Raw genomic sequence first — 17,949 nt, forward strand, 5'->3', positions numbered from 1 at the left:
AAAAAACTTACTTGCATCTTAACAAAGTTGCTTGGCTGCATAAGAATTGTAGATTGGAGTTATATGCTAATTTATTAATTTAGGAACGTTTGGAGGTTATCAGTAGTTTGTCTTCTTGGGTCAACAGTTACCTCCAATTTATCATATTAATTGTGATTAAGTTAGATTGCTTTTTTAACTGTGCAACTTTAGGCCACAACTGCTGCATTAATTATCACCCAGGGTTTAAGAATGCTCTGAAAGAAGCCCCAGGATCCACTCTTACATTTGCAGAAAGTCACTTAGTGTGGAATTAAGTTTTCAACATAATTTAAAATATAATGACTGTTTCTTTTCATTGTGGTATAGTGTTTCTTTCTCATTAAAATGCTACTGACAGATATGGCAGATGCATTATTGTGTTAAGGCTGATCACATAACATTCCTGTGATCAACTAGGCCTTTATTGTGCAGACTCTATATCACTGAGTACATTTTTTTCCTAACTCGATGCTTTCTAGATATGGTGAATTACAATTCCTATTACTTCAAGTAGCCTTTCTGATGGGAATCATAATGCAATGCATCTGGAAGGTTGGGAAAGGATGTGCTAGAATTACTCTATACAGCTATCCTGATATTTACCTTCTGTTTTTAACATTGATTTTATTATTTGACTTCTGTTTTAGTCTTGATGGGACAACAGATTTCATTCATTGTCAACTGATATTTGGTACTTATTGGGGCCCTTCAAAAATAGAGAAGCCTATGTATGAAAATGCTCCTCAGGTTTCATTATTGTCATGTGTTTGCAATTCTATCCCCCTGTGTTTGGAAGAATCTACCCTACAGAAAAGTGTAACTTAGTTGTTAAACTGTAAGCTGAGTCCTTCTGAATTGGAAACCTGATTTCTTTTTCCATATAGATTCAAGAAAGATTTGATTCATATTCTTGTTTAAGAGAAACAAACTGACATAGAATAATTGGACTACAGCCTTATTTGGTTTAAACTAACAATTACATTAGAAATATGAATTTACACAGAAGAGATAATGCTCCTTTTAGTGAGTGATATCTTGATTACATAAATTGATTCAACAGTAGTATGAATCTGCAGCTAATTAGTATATTTGTATAAAATTTCTGTCTTAACTGTGCTATAGATTTTAAGATAGAATTCCACATAACCTGAATATTTTTCATTTTTCATAGTTTACCTTTAACCAAAAAGAGACGTGCAGACACGTTTGTACAAAAGAATATGATCTTAATAAACCTGAATATAGGCAAAAATTACAATTTCTGAAAAAGAGTATGCTGTTAAACTATCAGCATCATTGGTGAGTTTACAATTTTAATATATGTGGTTTAAATTTTAGCAGAAATAATTAATTTATGGTAAATGGAAGTTAAAATAGAAGCAATGGTCTTTTGATACTAAGTGCTGTGGATTGACACACAACTGTCAATCCACAGTTAAAACCTTACTTAGCTAAAGTAAAAGACTACTATATAAACAGCTCTTATGGCACTTTAAAGAATATTTTTTATAATGTAAATGTATCAGAAATTCATGCATAATTTTTTTCTTTGTTAAACAGCTGGATGATTCTTCATTGTTTTTTGGCTACAAAATTCTAATGTGATTAATCCCCTGGGTTATTTAAAACATGCAATTTAATATATTAACAATCAAAATACAAGTAAAAAATAAATATTTATATTATTTGTTCACTCAAACTGCAAACTGCTGGGCTTAAGAGACCCCCCCCAATATTTCCTAGTTAGGAATATTCTCTGTAGAAATTGGTCTGGAGTCCAGATTATAATATTTTCAATAGGAGTCTTTTGTCTTGGACCTTTAAATATTTAAATACTGATATTTAGCTTTAATGTTGTTTCCTGAAGCATTTATCATAATAGTAATTTTATTTTTTTATAGGATTGTGGATAATATGCCGGTAACGTGGTGTTATGAGGTTGAGGACAATCAGAAATTTTGCAATCCTGGATTTCCCATTGGTTGCTATGTTACAAAAGAAGGACACCCCAGAGGTGCCTGTGTTATAAGTGTAAGTTCCTTGAGACGTTCACCTTGAGACAAGCCAATCTGTCTACATTTTGACATCAGAATTTGCAAACATTTGAACTATGACTAAGTTGCTTATTTTTGTCTCTAATTGAGCGAAAGCTTTATCAAGGCCTTTATTAATATGTTACTGATTGGTTTAAATTGTTGACATTGGACTTATCAATGTAAGGATTGTCCTACATATCTTTTATACAAATAAGCCATNGAGACAAGCCAATCTGTCTACATTTTGACATCAGAATTTGCAAACATTTGAACTATGACTAAGTTGCTTATTTTTGTCTCTAATTGAGCGAAAGCTTTATCAAGGCCTTTATTAATATGTTACTGATTGGTTTAAATTGTTGACATTGGACTTATCAATGTAAGGATTGTCCTACATATCTTTTATACAAATAAGCCATACAGTTTTTTATTTCATGTGATTGGTTTTTGTTATGTAAGAAGGCATCTTGTATGCTTTGATTTAATTCTGAGTCCTTACAGATGAGTAGGATGAGGGTATTCAAAAATAAGATAATCAGAATAACGTCCATCAGTCTGATAATTATCTGTAGCCTGCTAAGATTGCACAATATAACTAAACATTGCTGGATTAATTTTCATACTTTACACCTATCCACAGTTGATCTATAAGCAAAATGATTTGGAGAATTTGGGTTTTCAGAGGAAGAAAACATGTTTTTAAAACATGAGATATAATTCATTTTTACAATTTATTTGGACCCACTTTCAAACAATTATGTTTAGCACCACAATTATTTACTTGTTCTACAGAAATTAGACTTTTAAATGTTTCTAGCAATTGTAATACTTTGTATCAAAATAAATGCAATTAGATACTGGCAGTTAATTGTACAGATAGTCCTTGCTTAATGTCCACTCATTTAGCAACTGTTCGTAGTTATGAAGGTGCTAAACAAGGGCGACTTACAATGGATCCTCATAGTTGTGGATGTTTTGGCATCTCTACAGTCATATCATATTTCGGGCGCTCAGTAACCAACTCATAATTACAGTGTCACAGTGTCCCACAGTCATGTGGTTGCCATTTGCAATTTTCATTGCTGGCTTCCGACAAGCAGAGTCAATGGGGAAGCTGGCATGAAGTCACAAAGGGCAATCACATGACTCTCTGGGCTTTGCCTAACAATGGCCACTGGAATTGCCAGAGCTGCTGTTGTAAGTCAGCATGGTTACTCCTTACACCTTCATTACTTGGTGATGGAGTTCCCAGTCCCACTTCTCCTTGGTAAGTGAGGATTATCTGTAATTTGAACATTTAAAATTGATTTTATTTGGTACGGATACTTTGTTTAAAATGTAATTTAGCTTGATTTTTTTATTCTTTAGTAACAGCAAAATGTAGCTCTAGACTTTCCTATTGATAATATACTACACATTTTATGCTCTAATTTATTTTATGCATAAAAAGCAGCACTGACATACAGTACCTGAACAGTTTATGAGCTGAGAGTGAAACTGTGAATTAGAAAGCAAACTTGACTTGTAATAGTAAACCATACAGTTAGTTCACATATCGGGCACTGGCTTAATATTGATAATAACTTTAGGCCCTTGTAGTTCCATCTGTGAGTAGGTGTACAACTGATAGCTAACAAATCATTTGCAGCTTGGATAACAAACTTAACATGACATCTGAATGTGGGACTGAAATGAACAAAGTCAGAATCCTGCCTCTCTATTAACAAGAGAGAAAAATTGTGAGTGGGCCTGTTCATAGCACTCACAGCTTAGTGTTGTGAGTTGTGGTAAGCATTGGGCTTGTGTTTTGCCTTCCTCTGAAAGTAGAGAGTTTCTCACTTTCCTTTCCATTGAGCAATCCTCAGGAATGATCCATTATTAAATTATTGGAAAGATGCTAAAAGTACTTAAGAATGATTCTCAGCAAGAAATCCAAACATCTGAATCAGGCCCAGACTGATTGGTAGTAGTTCTTCGGTTTATCATCTTAATAAATCTTCAAGTCTTGCTTTTGGTAATGGTTTAAATGGAAACAGTTAAATGGAAGCTCATTATGGTGGTGTTTACATATAAGATAGCACACAATCAGGAACAGGCCGAGTTTATTCAATTTAAAAATAATATCCATGTTCTAATTTACTTTTTTATTTTTTTCTTTAGTCAGAATTCCATGATTCAGATACTTACTATATATTCAACCATGTGGATATTAAAATAGTCTATCATGTTGTGGAAAATGAAGCACCAAGGGCGAGACTTGTAGCTGCTAAACTTGAACCAAAAAGGTGAATATCAAGTTTTATGTTAGAGAACACTAGATTATGCGGGATGCATGAAGCAAATGAGATTTTTGACAGTTAAAACAAACTAAGGAAACTTAATGTGCCATCTACAGGGAGCTTCTTATAACTTGGCCAGATATCTGAAGCCAAAGAAAATGTGTACATTAAATAAAAAATCTAGGACTAATATTTATTGCTTGTATTTATACCCAAGTTTTGTCAGAGAATTCGAGGTGACTTAATGGGTGTCCCTCCATTAATTAGATCCCCATCACAACAGTTCTATGAGGTATAGATATGATTGTGAGAGAGTGACTTGCCCAAAATCTCTTGGGTGGTCATTCATTCATTCATTCATTTTGTTTTAGCACTGCCTGACTCCAGAGTGGCACTGGGCAGGCCACAGTAAAATTAACAGAATCAAAAATAATACAGTAAAAACCTCTTTAGCCACATGAGGACTTGAACCTGGTCTCCACTATTCAAATCAACACCTTGATTACTGTGTTACAGTAGAAATGAAATACAGTATATATTGGCGAATTCTGTGACTATATTTTTATTCAGCCAAATCCTTAAATATTGTATGATGCCTTTTAAAGAAATGTTCTTAGGGATAAGTAGCCATAATGGATTGAGTAGAACCTTGCATTGTAACGGTGATTTAGCTTGAATGATGATAGTTTTGACTTTGTAGTGTGTCCATTCTTTCTTATTTAACTACAACATTTCAGGCTGTTTGAAGTTTTATTTTTCCCTGTGCAAATGTATATAAATCCATGGCCAAGACTTCCCATCTGGATCTCTTACTTTCTATGGTAGTCATGCTTACTCTTTTCTACCTTTCTTTTGTTGATATAATTAAATTTCCCTCTTCATAAATTAGGTTTCTAATGTTATGACTACAAAATATTCTACTTTGGGCTTTTATATTAAAATATAGTTAAGATTGAATATGCATATTGTGATTATACCTATAATTTCTTTCTTTTTTTCTCAGTTTCAGGCACACAACTATGGACAATCCAGACTGCTCAGGACTACCTATGGATTTAAGGAACACTATTAAAGATGGAACTATCAAAATTGCTTATACATATTCAGTTAGTTTTGAGGTTGGTATAGATGCATCTTTCCTCCTGTGACCAGAAAATAAAATTATGAGTATGTGGTCACAACATATTTAAGTGAATTAACTCTGGTTAAGCTGTTTATTTATCCAAGGCACCAAGCCGCATGGCAAACTGATCAGCTGTGATTTGATGGTTATACTCTGTTGTGGGTGCTCTATTGTTGGAAATTTTCAATAAGAGATTGGGCAATCATTTGTCTAGGATAGCATAAGGTCTTCTGCCTTAGGCAGGGGGTTGGACTAGAATACCTCCCAAGGTCCCTTCCAACCCTATGATTCTATGTCTACGTCTGTTTAGTCAGCAGGCTAATAATAATAATAGAATAGAGTTGAACCTTCCCCTGTCATATTTGGGTCCCCTTTTCACTTTCCCTAAGTGGGGGCAGTGGAGTTGCTGTGGCTGGAACAGCTTCAGATGCTGAAATGGGGAGAAGTACAAAATCGTTCTCATTCATTCTTGGACATCACAGCTCATGGCCCACATAGGTTACACTGGAAGAACTCACAAAATGAAATTGTGGTTACAGTGCTCAATTTAATTATGGTTTTGGTTCAGATATTATATTTTATCCTTGAATTTTGTACACACTCTGTTTCTGTCTGTCTAATTTATATACAGGCAGTTCTTGATTTATGACCCAAAATTGAGCCCAAAATTTCATTGCTAAGTGAGACAGTTGTTAAATGAGTTTTTCCCCATTTTATGACCTATCTTGCCATGGTTGTTAAGTGACTCACTTAAGGTGTTAAGTTAGTAACACAGTTGTTAAATGAATCTGGTTTCACCATTGACCTTACTTGTCAGAGAAAGTTGATCACATGATCATGGGACACTGCAATCATCATAAATATGAATCAGTTGCCAAGTATCTGAATTTTGATCACATGACCATAGGAATTCTGCAATGGTTATGTGTGAGAAATGGTCATAAATCCCTTTTTTTCAATGCTGTTGTAACTTTGAACAGTTACTAAACAAATGAATATAAGTCGAGGACTACCTGTAGTTGATTTATGTGGCCATCAAACTCACAAATTGTGACTTTGGATGCTAAGATTAGACTAAAATCAAAACCAACCAGCAATGTAAAATCAGTAGATAAAAATAAGAGGCATAAACATTTTAGCTGTTGCAAGCAGGCTCACCCAGTGTATTGGCTCAATAGCTGGAGGAAAAGCCGGATCTTCAAGGCTATATAAAAGGCCAATAGGATTAGGACAATCCAAATCTCTGGGATATTCTGCACTGTGACACTTCCTGGGATTCTCCAAGCAAATGGTTTTATACAAGGGGCCCAGAGCACGCCCATCCGGTCATTTCTCATGGGATGGGCAAAAATAGGCGATACTTAGTTCCACAAATAACCCAGCCCTGTGCCATGAAGGGCTTTATATGTCTAACCAGCACCTTGAATTGCCACTAGAAGCTTTCTCGGGGGCAGGCAGCTCACAAAATAGTGGTATGCCTATTAAGTAGCTGCACTGCGCATTCTCAACTACTTGCAGTGCTGCTCCTGCCCTGTGTAGTGCACTTTATAGTAGTCAGACCACGGGGTGACCAAGGTATGAATGACCCAAGTAGGATTAGTGCACAAGATGGATTTGTGTAAATAAGGGAGATCAAATGGGAGAAGACACACCTGAAGGGCAGTCAATGGTGAATGTGATTAAATGTCATTCATTCATTCTTTCATCCTTTCATTCAATTTCTGTGGCTGCCCATCTCAGAAATTAGAAGCATAATCCTACTTGTGATGATAAGGGCAATAAAACTTCAACATTTTTCTGTCTTTGGGTCCTCAGTCAGTACACCTTGGTATATCCACATTACACCTTTGCTTTACAAATTGTGCTGCTTCCAATGTACTTCTGGGACAATTTAAGATAACTGGCTGTTATCTATAAAACCTTTCATGGTGCCGGCTGGTCTGTTTAGAAAGTACCATACAAATTTGTCTTTAATGGTTTAGGCCAGTATGAATTTAGACAGAATTTTGAGAGCAACAAAAATTAAAACTTACTAGGACAGGGGTCCCCAACCCCCGGTCCGTGGACCAGTACTGGGCCACAGCATGCCAGCAACCGGTCCACACAACAAGGAAAGCCCCATCCATAGGATGTAGGCAGCACACAAAACCACACTCCCTCCAGTCTGTGGAAAAACCTCTCCAGGTAACTGGTCCCTGGTGCCCAAAAGGTTGGGAACCTCTATACTAGGAGGTAAAGTTTTTGAAACCCTGAAAAAATGATTTTCATTTGTTCTTTTGCTACGTCCAGTATTTTCTATTCCCACAAAACCCAGAAAACTATTTTTAAAATTTTAAGATGGATAACTTATTTTTTCAGGAAAATAAAGAAATCAGGTGGGCATCCAGATGGGATTACATTTTAGAATCCATGTCCCACACGCACATACAGTGGTTCAGGTAAGGCTTACTTTAATTTTATAATTCAAACAATTTTATAGATAGATATAAAAATGAACAATTCTAATAGCAGGTTGCCTTGTTTTGTAGTATAATGAATTCACTGGTGATTGTCCTTTTCCTCTCTGGAATGGTAGCTATGATTATGCTAAGAACTCTGCATAAGGACATTGCAAGATATAACCAAATGGATTCTACAGTGAGTATACAATTGTTCTGGAAAATTTCCTTCCTTCCTTCCTTTCTTCCTTCCTTCCTTCCTTCCTTCCTTCCTTCCTTCCTTCCTTCCTTCCTTCCTTCCTTCCTTCCTTCCTTCCTTCCTTAACTTTAAAGCACCAAGGTCTCATATTTTATATTTAATTTGATAGCTGAAGGACAAAGTTAATGACCACTTGATGAAGTAATCCAAGTGGATGCAGCCACATTTTCTTATAGGGATTACAAAGTGTAGTATTAAATCAGATTAGGTTTATTCAGATATGGGTGTCTGCTTTGGTGTGTAAGGCTTAAACAAAAGCTTTTTGTTTTTCTACCCCAACCACTAGGAAATTGCTTTACCGTTTCTGTTGAAATTGTTGAAATTTAGTGATGTACTTTCTGAAAACTGCAAAAAAAAGGTTTTAGGGTTAACCACCCTGATAGACTAGATGATATACAATTTCATGTTATATGTTTAATACTTTATAATTAATAGTTCTAACATAATATGAATGCTTTTTCCTCAGTGAGACTGTTTTATATAAATATATTTGCAATCACATTTTTATTTGGACTATGTCCAGTTAACTTTATTTTAGCTCAGCTCAGTTGTATAGAGGCAAATACATTGATTGTTTATTAGCTCTTCTCAAATTGCATAAATGCACTTGTTTCACAATAAACTTTAGTAACAGAATTTTGTGTAATATTTTGTGTAATATTGTGTAAAAATAGTAATACAGATTCTTCCATGGGTGTGATTCAGTTTCCATGGACATACACATACTTATTAATAGCAAAAGTTAATAGAGAATATTTGTTGCACACATACCCTTCAGCTGTGAAAAAGCACTGCAGGGTGTGTCAGTTGGCAATACCTTTCTTCTCTCTATCTTTTGGTTACTTTTTGTCATAGATATATTTTTTAAAAATGAAATTGGTCATTTGTTGCTATGCTTATTAAATAATATCTGAGGGACTTCCGGTTTTTTGTCACAGCAAGATGGATGCAGGAAGGCAGGCCTCTGCCTTCCGCTCCCAATTTCACCCTGCTGGGGGCCCTAAAAAGGCCTAAAGTTTCCCCGAAGAGGCGATAAAGAAGGAGGGGTGCCTCGTTGATCACGGAGAGACAGCGGTCTTTCTGTTCAATCTGAGGAAAGCCCTGCAAACCAGCAGGGGAAAGACTGGCTACATTTTTGTGGCCAGCCATTAGCTGCTGACAACCGAAGAAGAAAAGCACGTTTGGAACTGGGTGAGAACATTGATTCTTTCTTTACTATTTTACAACTGAATTTCCTGGGAAAGGCTCTCAAGAAGCTAAAACCTCCAAACGTGAACAGAAGCGGCATTTTAATTTCTTTTATGGGGGACAGAAATACTGTGGAAGTAACATAAAGCTACAGCTTTGATAAATTTGAGAACTGAGATAATTGTTAAGATTTTCTCTTTGAAAAAAAAACATTGAGGTGAAATATAAGAAATCAATCCTTTGTCTTCAGATTGGAAAATGGATTTTGAATGACATCTAGTGGTGGATTTGAGTACAGCACTATAACTAGCTTCCTGGCTGCTTGGTGACTGCTAGCTTAATGGAGAACAGCTGGCAATAAAGGAAAATATTTTAGCGTACTTATCACCAGTGATGGGATTCAGCTGGTTTGCACCGGTTCGGGAGAACCAGTAGCTAAATTTACCTGAATTCGGAGAACCGGCTGGCTTCCAGAAGTCCAGTCTAGGCCTCAGAGGCCTGGAGGAGTCCTCCCAGGCCTAGAACAGCCCACCAGTGGAAGTCTGTTGATGATGCCACTTCTGGAAGTCTGTTCTAGGCATCGGAGGCCCAGGCCTGCATCAAATATGAGAACCGATTGTTCAGGTATTTGAATCCCACCACTGCTTATCACTCTGACCTTCTTGGACTATAAACACCTACTGATCTTGGACTTTTAATCTGAAGAACTACTGGGTGAGAGAAAAAAAATTGACTTTTGACTATGTCTGGCTGAGAGAGACTTTTGAGCTGTTTTCAGGGTGGTTGAACGTTTTGAACACTTTGAACATTGTGGATTACAACCTTGCCTGACCGACAATGCTTGGACCCCTGAGACAAAGAATCACTACAAAATATTGCTTTTAGGACTGGACACATATTCTGGAACCTACTGGATTATAAAGGCTACACATAAAGACCAGAAAATGAGATGAAACTTTGTTCTACTCTTATTAAGGTTGGTAATACTAGAGGATCTCCAGGAATGATGCTTCAAGAAAAAATAAACACCTTTCAGAAAGAAATAGACTTCATGCTACAACTAATTCAACAAACAATTGTCGCACACAAAGAAGACACAAAAAGAAACCATAATGAGACTAAAAATAATTTAGATAATATAAATGAGCAAATCTCCAAACAAAATCTACAGCTAAAAAATTCTCAGACAATGACTACAAAGTATGAACAAATCAGAAATCAGAAGATGAACCAGAGGAAATGGACCTAGAGATGGAAGAGATAAAAGAAGGGAAATATAAACTACCATATACATATAAAATACTGCAAGACTTAGCCATAACAATGAAAATGGAAAAGATGCTTTACCCCTTAACTCTGCAAAACATACCTGATGATAAGGAAGAAGATTTTTAAAAAATGGAATATAGAGCTGTCAGGAGAAATGTCATAACTTGGGAGACAAAAAATGAAAAGAAAAATTGAGGGACAAGAAAAGTGGGAGTTGCTTAAAGAATATAAATGGGCGGAACCCCCCCCCAATACCCTACCTAAATTGTCTTCCTCATGCCAAGTAACTTTTACAAAAATGGAAAGAAAATTCCTGGGCGATTTAATTGCCTTGGCTTGGAAAACTACTTAGCAAAGAAAGAAAATGAGAGTTAGATTTAAAAAACAGAAGATTTGACCTATTATTTATTTATTTATTTATTTATTTACATGGATTTATATGCCGCCCTTCTCCCTATAGGACTCAGGGCGGCTTACAGCATATTAAAACACATAAAACATCGTCCCCCCATAAAAACCTATTAAAAACCAAATATTTTTTTTCGCTGTATAATTAATTAAGATTTAAATTAAAATTGTCCCTATTTAAAAATTCTCCCTNCTTGGCCGACGGCACCCTGAGGAGGCCCGCTCTGTGGGAGCGTACCGGTCTGTGAGAGGGGATCTGTGGCAGAAGGCGGTCTCGGAGATATCCAGGCCCGATGCCATGGAGCGCTTTAAAGGTGGTAACTAACACCTTAAAGCGCACCCGGAAAGCCACTGGTAACCAGTGCAGCTCGCGCAGCAGCGGTGTTACATGGAAGCGACGAGTCCCTCCCAACACCGCCCGCGCGGCCGCATTCTGGACCAGTTGCAGTCTCCGGATGCTCCCCACAGGGAGCCCCATGTATAGAGCATTACAGTAGTCCAGGCGGGAGGTGACGAGAGCCTGAGTGACTGTGCGCAGAGCGTCCCGGTCCAGAAAAGGGCGCAACTGGTGGAGGGAACATTACATGTTTAAATATTTGTTTGAATATGATTCTAAAAAAAAAAAAAAAAAAAGTGCCGGAACTCACACACGTCATACAACCCACCTTGCCTACCCTACAAGGTTCTATCCCAAAAAGGTGCTGGAACTCCGTTCTGGGCATTCTATGAGAAAAAAAGCCCTGCCCTTAGATATAATTAGACTTTTATAATGAAAGATATGATTTAGAATTAAAATGGTTTTCTTTTTTTCTTTTTTCTTGATATGGGAAATATGAAAATAAGAGGATGGCTGGTATGAATAAAACTTAGCTATATAAATGTAATTAATATTGAGGAAATTATAACTGACAGATATTTCAAATATTTTTTATTATCGTTATTTTAAAAAATTCCTTTTCTACATTGAACAGCGTGTTGTCTAGGTATACAAGTATTAAAATATAATAATCATCACATTCATAATAATCTTATCAAAATACAATCATATACTAGGAAATATCAATCAAAATATTAAAAATAATATTACCCACATTAACATTAGTTATATAACAATCAAAGTATTTACTAATCCATTGTAAATCTTGCTCACATAATCCACATATTCTCATATTTCCAACTTTCTAACCTGTTTTTATCAGCTAACCATTGGTAAAATATGTCCTGTGTCATAATATTCCGTTTCTTCTTTTTCTTTAATTTTTAACGTTAACCTATCCATCTCTGTACATTCCAGTATTTTTTCAATTATATTCTCCTCTGTAGGAGTTCCTTCATTTTTTCATAATTGTGCACATACTAGCTGCTTTTAAAATATGTAAAACTAAATAAGTATTACCTTTATTGTAATTTCCTGGTAACATGCCCAGTAAGAATATCTCTGGTTTTAGATCTATATGTTGTTTTGTCATTGCTTCCAACCATGCATGTATTTTATTCCAATATTTTTTTGCTTTGGGACATGTCCACCACATGTGGTAATACGAAAAAGGAAAAAAGTGTTTAAAACTTTTTTAAAAATACATGGAATAGGATCCCTGTGTGGACTGGAGAACATATTTGCAGATATACAGAAGTCCACCAACTTGGGGACTTCAAGTTGTTTATTTATTTATTTGATTGATTGCTATAACCGCTCATCTCAGAGTGGCGTACATCATTAAAAAAAATGCTGTTGTGATTCTGGAATGAGGCCAAACACATGCTGAATATCAGTGCTAGGGGAAAGTACGCTGATTTGTGTCCCAAGTTTAGCAATTTACTGTAGAATCTCACATTCTGGCCTATAGGACAAGTTGATAACTTTTTATCTTGTGTGTTTATGGAAAAGAATTCTGAGATTCATATATGACAGGTTTCTGATGCATACTTTTGAATGCTTGGAGAAGCTTGAGTTTCCCATCATTCCGGAAGATGTAGTGAAATTATTAAGATGATTTTATTTATAGCACTCATCGAATAAATTGAAATATTATTGAAACTGAATAAATAAAATGTTGCATATCTAAAAAAGATAGCTAGAGTATAATAAGTGACAAGAGTTGGGAAACCTATAATTATGTGAATCAGCTATATCAATATAATATGCTAAACTGATTGTTTCCTTTTCAGGAAGATGCGCAGGAGGAATTTGGCTGGAAATTGGTTCATGGTGACATATTTAGACCCCCACGAAAAGGAATGCTGCTTTCTGTGTTTCTGGGTTCTGGAACTCAGATTTTAATTATGACATTTGTTACATTATGTAAGTGCAGTATAAATACTGTTAAAATACAGGTTCATTTTCAAAGTCTGAATTCTTTAAGCAGGATTTCAAGAATGCTCTTGTGTTCTTAAGCTCTTCTTTCCCCTTGAAAGTAGACTTTTTCTACTATCGCTCCTCCACCAATTTTAGAAACAACTACATTTAGAACTATAAAAAAAAAAAATCACACCATCTTTTTTCCCCAAATACTTGCTATCAACCAATTTGCAAAGCTAGCAAACACTTTTGGTGTTAAGGATTAATAGTAACTCTCCTTATGCCCCGAAAGATCTGGTCTTGTGCAGAAGGCCGAGGCGGGTGAGGGGGGAAGGAATTGTAGAAGCTTCCATACGTTTGCTAATATCTAAAAACCGGCTCCTTTTGTCTCTTATTCCTGAATTTTGTACAATTCAGGTAATCATGAGAATGTAACAAAACACTATAACTTTTTTTTAATTATTTGACTCGTGTGCTGCCCATCTCGCCTTTTTTTCCTTTCCATCTCCTCCCCCCCCCCTTTTTTTTGATATGTATTCTTAAGTTGTAGTCACATGAGGCAGTGTTTCTTAACATGAACATCTTTAAAATTTATGGACTTCAATTCTCAGAATTCTGAGCAATTGCTGTGCCAGGTAATTGCCAGAGTTAAAAAACACTGTTTTATGGACTGATTATCTTTCTGGGGGGTTTTAGCTGTAGATCTGGAAAAATACTGCTTCGCAAATGGTTCCATTAATTGTAGCCATTCTGCCCAGTAGGTATGGTTCAGGAAACTGGGCTGAGTATTCCCATTTTAATTACCTTTCAAATGTATGTCTACTTTTAACAGTTTTTGCTTGTCTGGGATTTTTATCGCCTGCAAATCGAGGAGCATTAATGACTTGTGCCGTGGTGTTGTGGGTGCTTCTTGGAACTCCAGCAGGTTATGTTGCTGCCAGGTTCTACAAATGTAAGTTTAAAACTTTATTTAATCTGACAGCACTTAAATTCATTAGTGTAAATTATCATCACAGCAGCATTTTCTTCTCTAATATTGTTTGCCTTCTGGCAAGATGGAGAAATGTTTAAGACTGAAGGCTGCATGCCAGTTTACATTGTTCTTGTGCTAGCAAACTTTCAGGTTGGCTGAGGTTTTTGTAGAAATTCTCTGTCAGTGGTTCTCATTTTGATGTATTTGGAAGGAAGGGAAAGCTGTGGAAACTGACAACTCTTTGGTATGAAAATGAAGTTGTTGATGGCTTTTGAGGTTGCACTATGACATGTGATGCTTACATTGTTTTGTTGCTTTCTTTAGCATGGTGTCATTTGAAAGGAAGAGAAATACCATATTCACTTTATACTTTATGACACTTTGCTGAGGTTCTTGATTAGGGATTATTTTTATTTTAATAAATAGGCTGTGGAGAGAATACATTGTGTCCATATGTGTTTGTAAGCCATTGAGACTGAACTTCACCGTCCACAAATAAAAAATTAAGAGCCATTTAAATTATTCATTCATTCAATTTCTGTAGCTGCCCAACTCAACCAAGTGACTTTGAGTGGCTTACAATTCTAAAATTATAAAACAACAAAAAAATCTTAAAATAAATAAGTACAAACAGCAGTTGTGATGGTTAATCAGCCAATAGTATAATAATGAAATAAAGTTTAATAATTTTAAGTAGAAATATTAAATACTGTAATGTTGATATTGTTTTCTTTTTCTCTCTTGCTATGTTATAAGCTGGACTTTAAAATATATTGTCAGTAATTTTCTCTGGCAATTAAATTAGCCTTTTGAATTGCTAAGGTTGGAGAATAGATAAGAAATGTTCTTTCCTTAAAGTATAATTAATAATTCATTTTTTGCCTAACATATTCAGATGTATTTGAGTATACCTCACCATTCCATATTTAACTATTATTATTATTATTAATTTACTATTATTATTATTTAATATATTGTAAAAAGCGATAGCTATTGCTGGTCTATGACCGTAATAAAGTTTATTGTTGTTTTGTTAACTGGTATTCTCCTTGTTGGCTTAATTTTTGTATAGCTTTTGGGGGAGAGAAATGGAAGACAAACGTTCTCCTAACAGCTTTCCTTTGCCCTGGGTAAGCAAATTCCTATGATTAATGTTAAATTATACACAAAATAAGCCCACCTTAAATGTGTAAGTCCTCAGTAGTATAACCAAGATATCTCCATATCATAATACATCAGAGCTGTTTATACCAGGGAAAAGTTGACTGACAATATCAACCTGGAGAAATACTTTATAAGACAGTCCTGCTCCTCACTGGCCCTTGGTTTTACTCCTTAGGCTGTTTTTCAGATCTCAGGATAGTTGGCCTTATGTGTTGTCATACACTATACAACTTCTGTATTCCATCTTTTGGCTTAATTACATCAAGCAGTTGTCCCCTGAAGTGCAGAGATGACAGACAGACATTTGAAGCTGTTTAGCTGAAATGTCAACTCCTGCTGGAGTGTAGTTCTATTCCATTAAGAGAAGTAGACTTTCTTGACCTATTTGCCTGATCTGTTCTGCCTGTTAACATTACATTAGGCAAACTGTAATATGATTTCAGTAGCACAGAACTTCATCTGCCTTAAAATCTTCTCTCTTTTAGCATTGTGTTTGCAGATTTCTTCATTATGAATCTCATTCTTTGGGGAGAAGGGTCCTCAGCCGCCATTCCGTTTGGCACTTTGGTTGCTGTTCTGGCACTTTGGTTTTGCATATCAGTACCACTGACTTTCCTTGGGGCCTACTTTGGGTTTACAAAGAATGTAAGTGGTTTTTACCTGAATACATTTTGTATCTTTGATTTGTTTGCAAAAGAAGTGGTGAGCCTCATCTCTCAAAAACATGTTGTCTCTAAACAAAATGCTTTAATTGAATATATGGGTCTAGCCGAAGAGGCTTACTCTGGATCCTGTCTGGCTGGCAGGACCCAGGAAAAGAGCTGCTGTGCTTTGCCCTCTGGAATATTCTCCCACTGGAGGTGAGGTCCATCCCCATACATCTGTCCTTCTAGAAGAGCCTGAAAACTTGGTTCTGCTGTATGGCCTGGACCCTGACTGGATTGTGCTATGTTGGGGGTGGCTGACAGGGTAGAGAAGATCCCCACACCCAGACCATCCATCGTCCTGGTTTTTGTATTTATCTGTCGTCACCCAGTATCACTGCATCAGTGAGATTGGTGGCATAAAATAGATAAATAATAAAATAAATAATAAATATAAAGCATGATCAGATTTCAGATTTCTGTGACACATACTTCGATTTCAGTTGACAAGGTTATTTTGAACATGAGATTTTATTACATGAATTGTATTGGAATTCTGGTTTCAATATACTTTCTATTGTACTTTGTATACAGTTGTAAATAGCTTTAAACAGATGGTTTCTCAACTTGACAACTTGAAAACGTATGGACTTCAACGTCCAGAATTCCCCAGCCAGCATACTGGCTGGGGATTTCTGGGATTTGAAGTCCACATATCTTTAGATTGTGTGAAATACAGCAATAATTACTTCCCCCTTTTTTTTAATACCTCTAAAGGCCATAGAACATCCAGTCCGTACGAATCAGATTCCTCGCCAGATTCCAGAACAATCATTTTATACAAAGCCACTCCCTGGAATTGTTATGGGAGGCATTCTGCCCTTTGGATGCATCTTCATACAGCTTTTTTTCATTCTTAATAGCATATGGTGAGTTTTGAATACATTGTAATGTACAGCTACATTTTTGTTTGTTTGTTTTAGGTTTGCAGTTATCTCTTGCATTTTTCTGTCCTTTTGTCATGCCCTCAGAACAGTTTTCTGGTGGGCAAAGAAAACTGTTGTCAACATGTTACTCATACAGATATGTTTGCTATATAGTGATAGGCTTGAAGGACTGAGTCATATAAAAGAATTGGTTGCAGACCCTGAGTGTTACAATACCCCTGGTTCTCAGTGGTTTGAATGTTCTGATGTGATATAAATCTAACTTATCTGAGTGTCTTTATATTAGTGCATTTTAAAATTCATAGACAACTTTGACTTAATTTACAATCAGTGTCATTTTAATGGATGCAGATAATTAGAGCAGCTGCAGATGATCTTCCTAAAAGCAGATAAATGATGTTTGTTCCTTGTATTTGCAGCACTTTAAATATGGTGGCATTGTAAGCATTAGTATAAACTGCTTTTCTTACTAATTGCCCATCAGCTATAGTCTTAGTCAGAACCACCATCACAGGACCAAGTGCTATCAACATTTGCTGAATATTGATATATTTAACTAGACACCCCCCAGAAAACAATATAGATTACTTTATTAATATAGAAAAACTTATACTATGGTTTTATGGTCTCTGTAGGATGATGTTCTCCCTTTTCAGAAAAAGAAATAAATTTGTGTCTTTTGAGTCTTTGTCCAGTAGCTGCCTGGACAAGGTGTTTTGTTTTTTTTAAATGGTTTGTCATTGCCTGATTCCTAGGGCTGAAAGAGAGTGTCTGGCCTAAAGTCACCCAGCTGACTTTGTGCCTAGAGTAAGATTAGAACTCATGATCCCCAGCTTCTAATCCAGTTTAACCATGAAATAGTTACAGACAGTGATCATGGGGAAAATTCTTCCAATCAGAA

At 35.9% G+C, this 17,949-nt stretch overlaps 1 protein-coding gene across 1 annotated transcript in view; it reads left to right on the top strand.

Moving 5' to 3' along the window:
* Positions 1-17,949, top strand: part of TM9SF2 (transmembrane 9 superfamily member 2) — a gene marked incomplete at its 5' end in the record, with an annotated part of 30,573 nt that overhangs the window by 6,456 nt on the left and 6,168 nt on the right. The window contains 11 exon segments of the mRNA XM_015827977.1: positions 1,193-1,320; positions 1,923-2,052; positions 4,218-4,342; positions 5,340-5,454; positions 7,818-7,897; positions 7,988-8,096; positions 13,191-13,323; positions 14,153-14,272; positions 15,366-15,423; positions 15,943-16,102; positions 16,879-17,030. Of these exon segments, the coding sequence (XP_015683463.1) occupies positions 1,193-1,320; positions 1,923-2,052; positions 4,218-4,342; positions 5,340-5,454; positions 7,818-7,897; positions 7,988-8,096; positions 13,191-13,323; positions 14,153-14,272; positions 15,366-15,423; positions 15,943-16,102; positions 16,879-17,030 (1,310 nt within the window).

Source organism: Protobothrops mucrosquamatus, unplaced genomic scaffold (genome assembly GCF_001527695.2).
Source record: "Protobothrops mucrosquamatus isolate PMUCROS unplaced genomic scaffold, P.Mucros_1.0 scaffold_218, whole genome shotgun sequence".
NCBI classification, from domain to species: Eukaryota; Metazoa; Chordata; class Lepidosauria; order Squamata; family Viperidae; genus Protobothrops; species Protobothrops mucrosquamatus.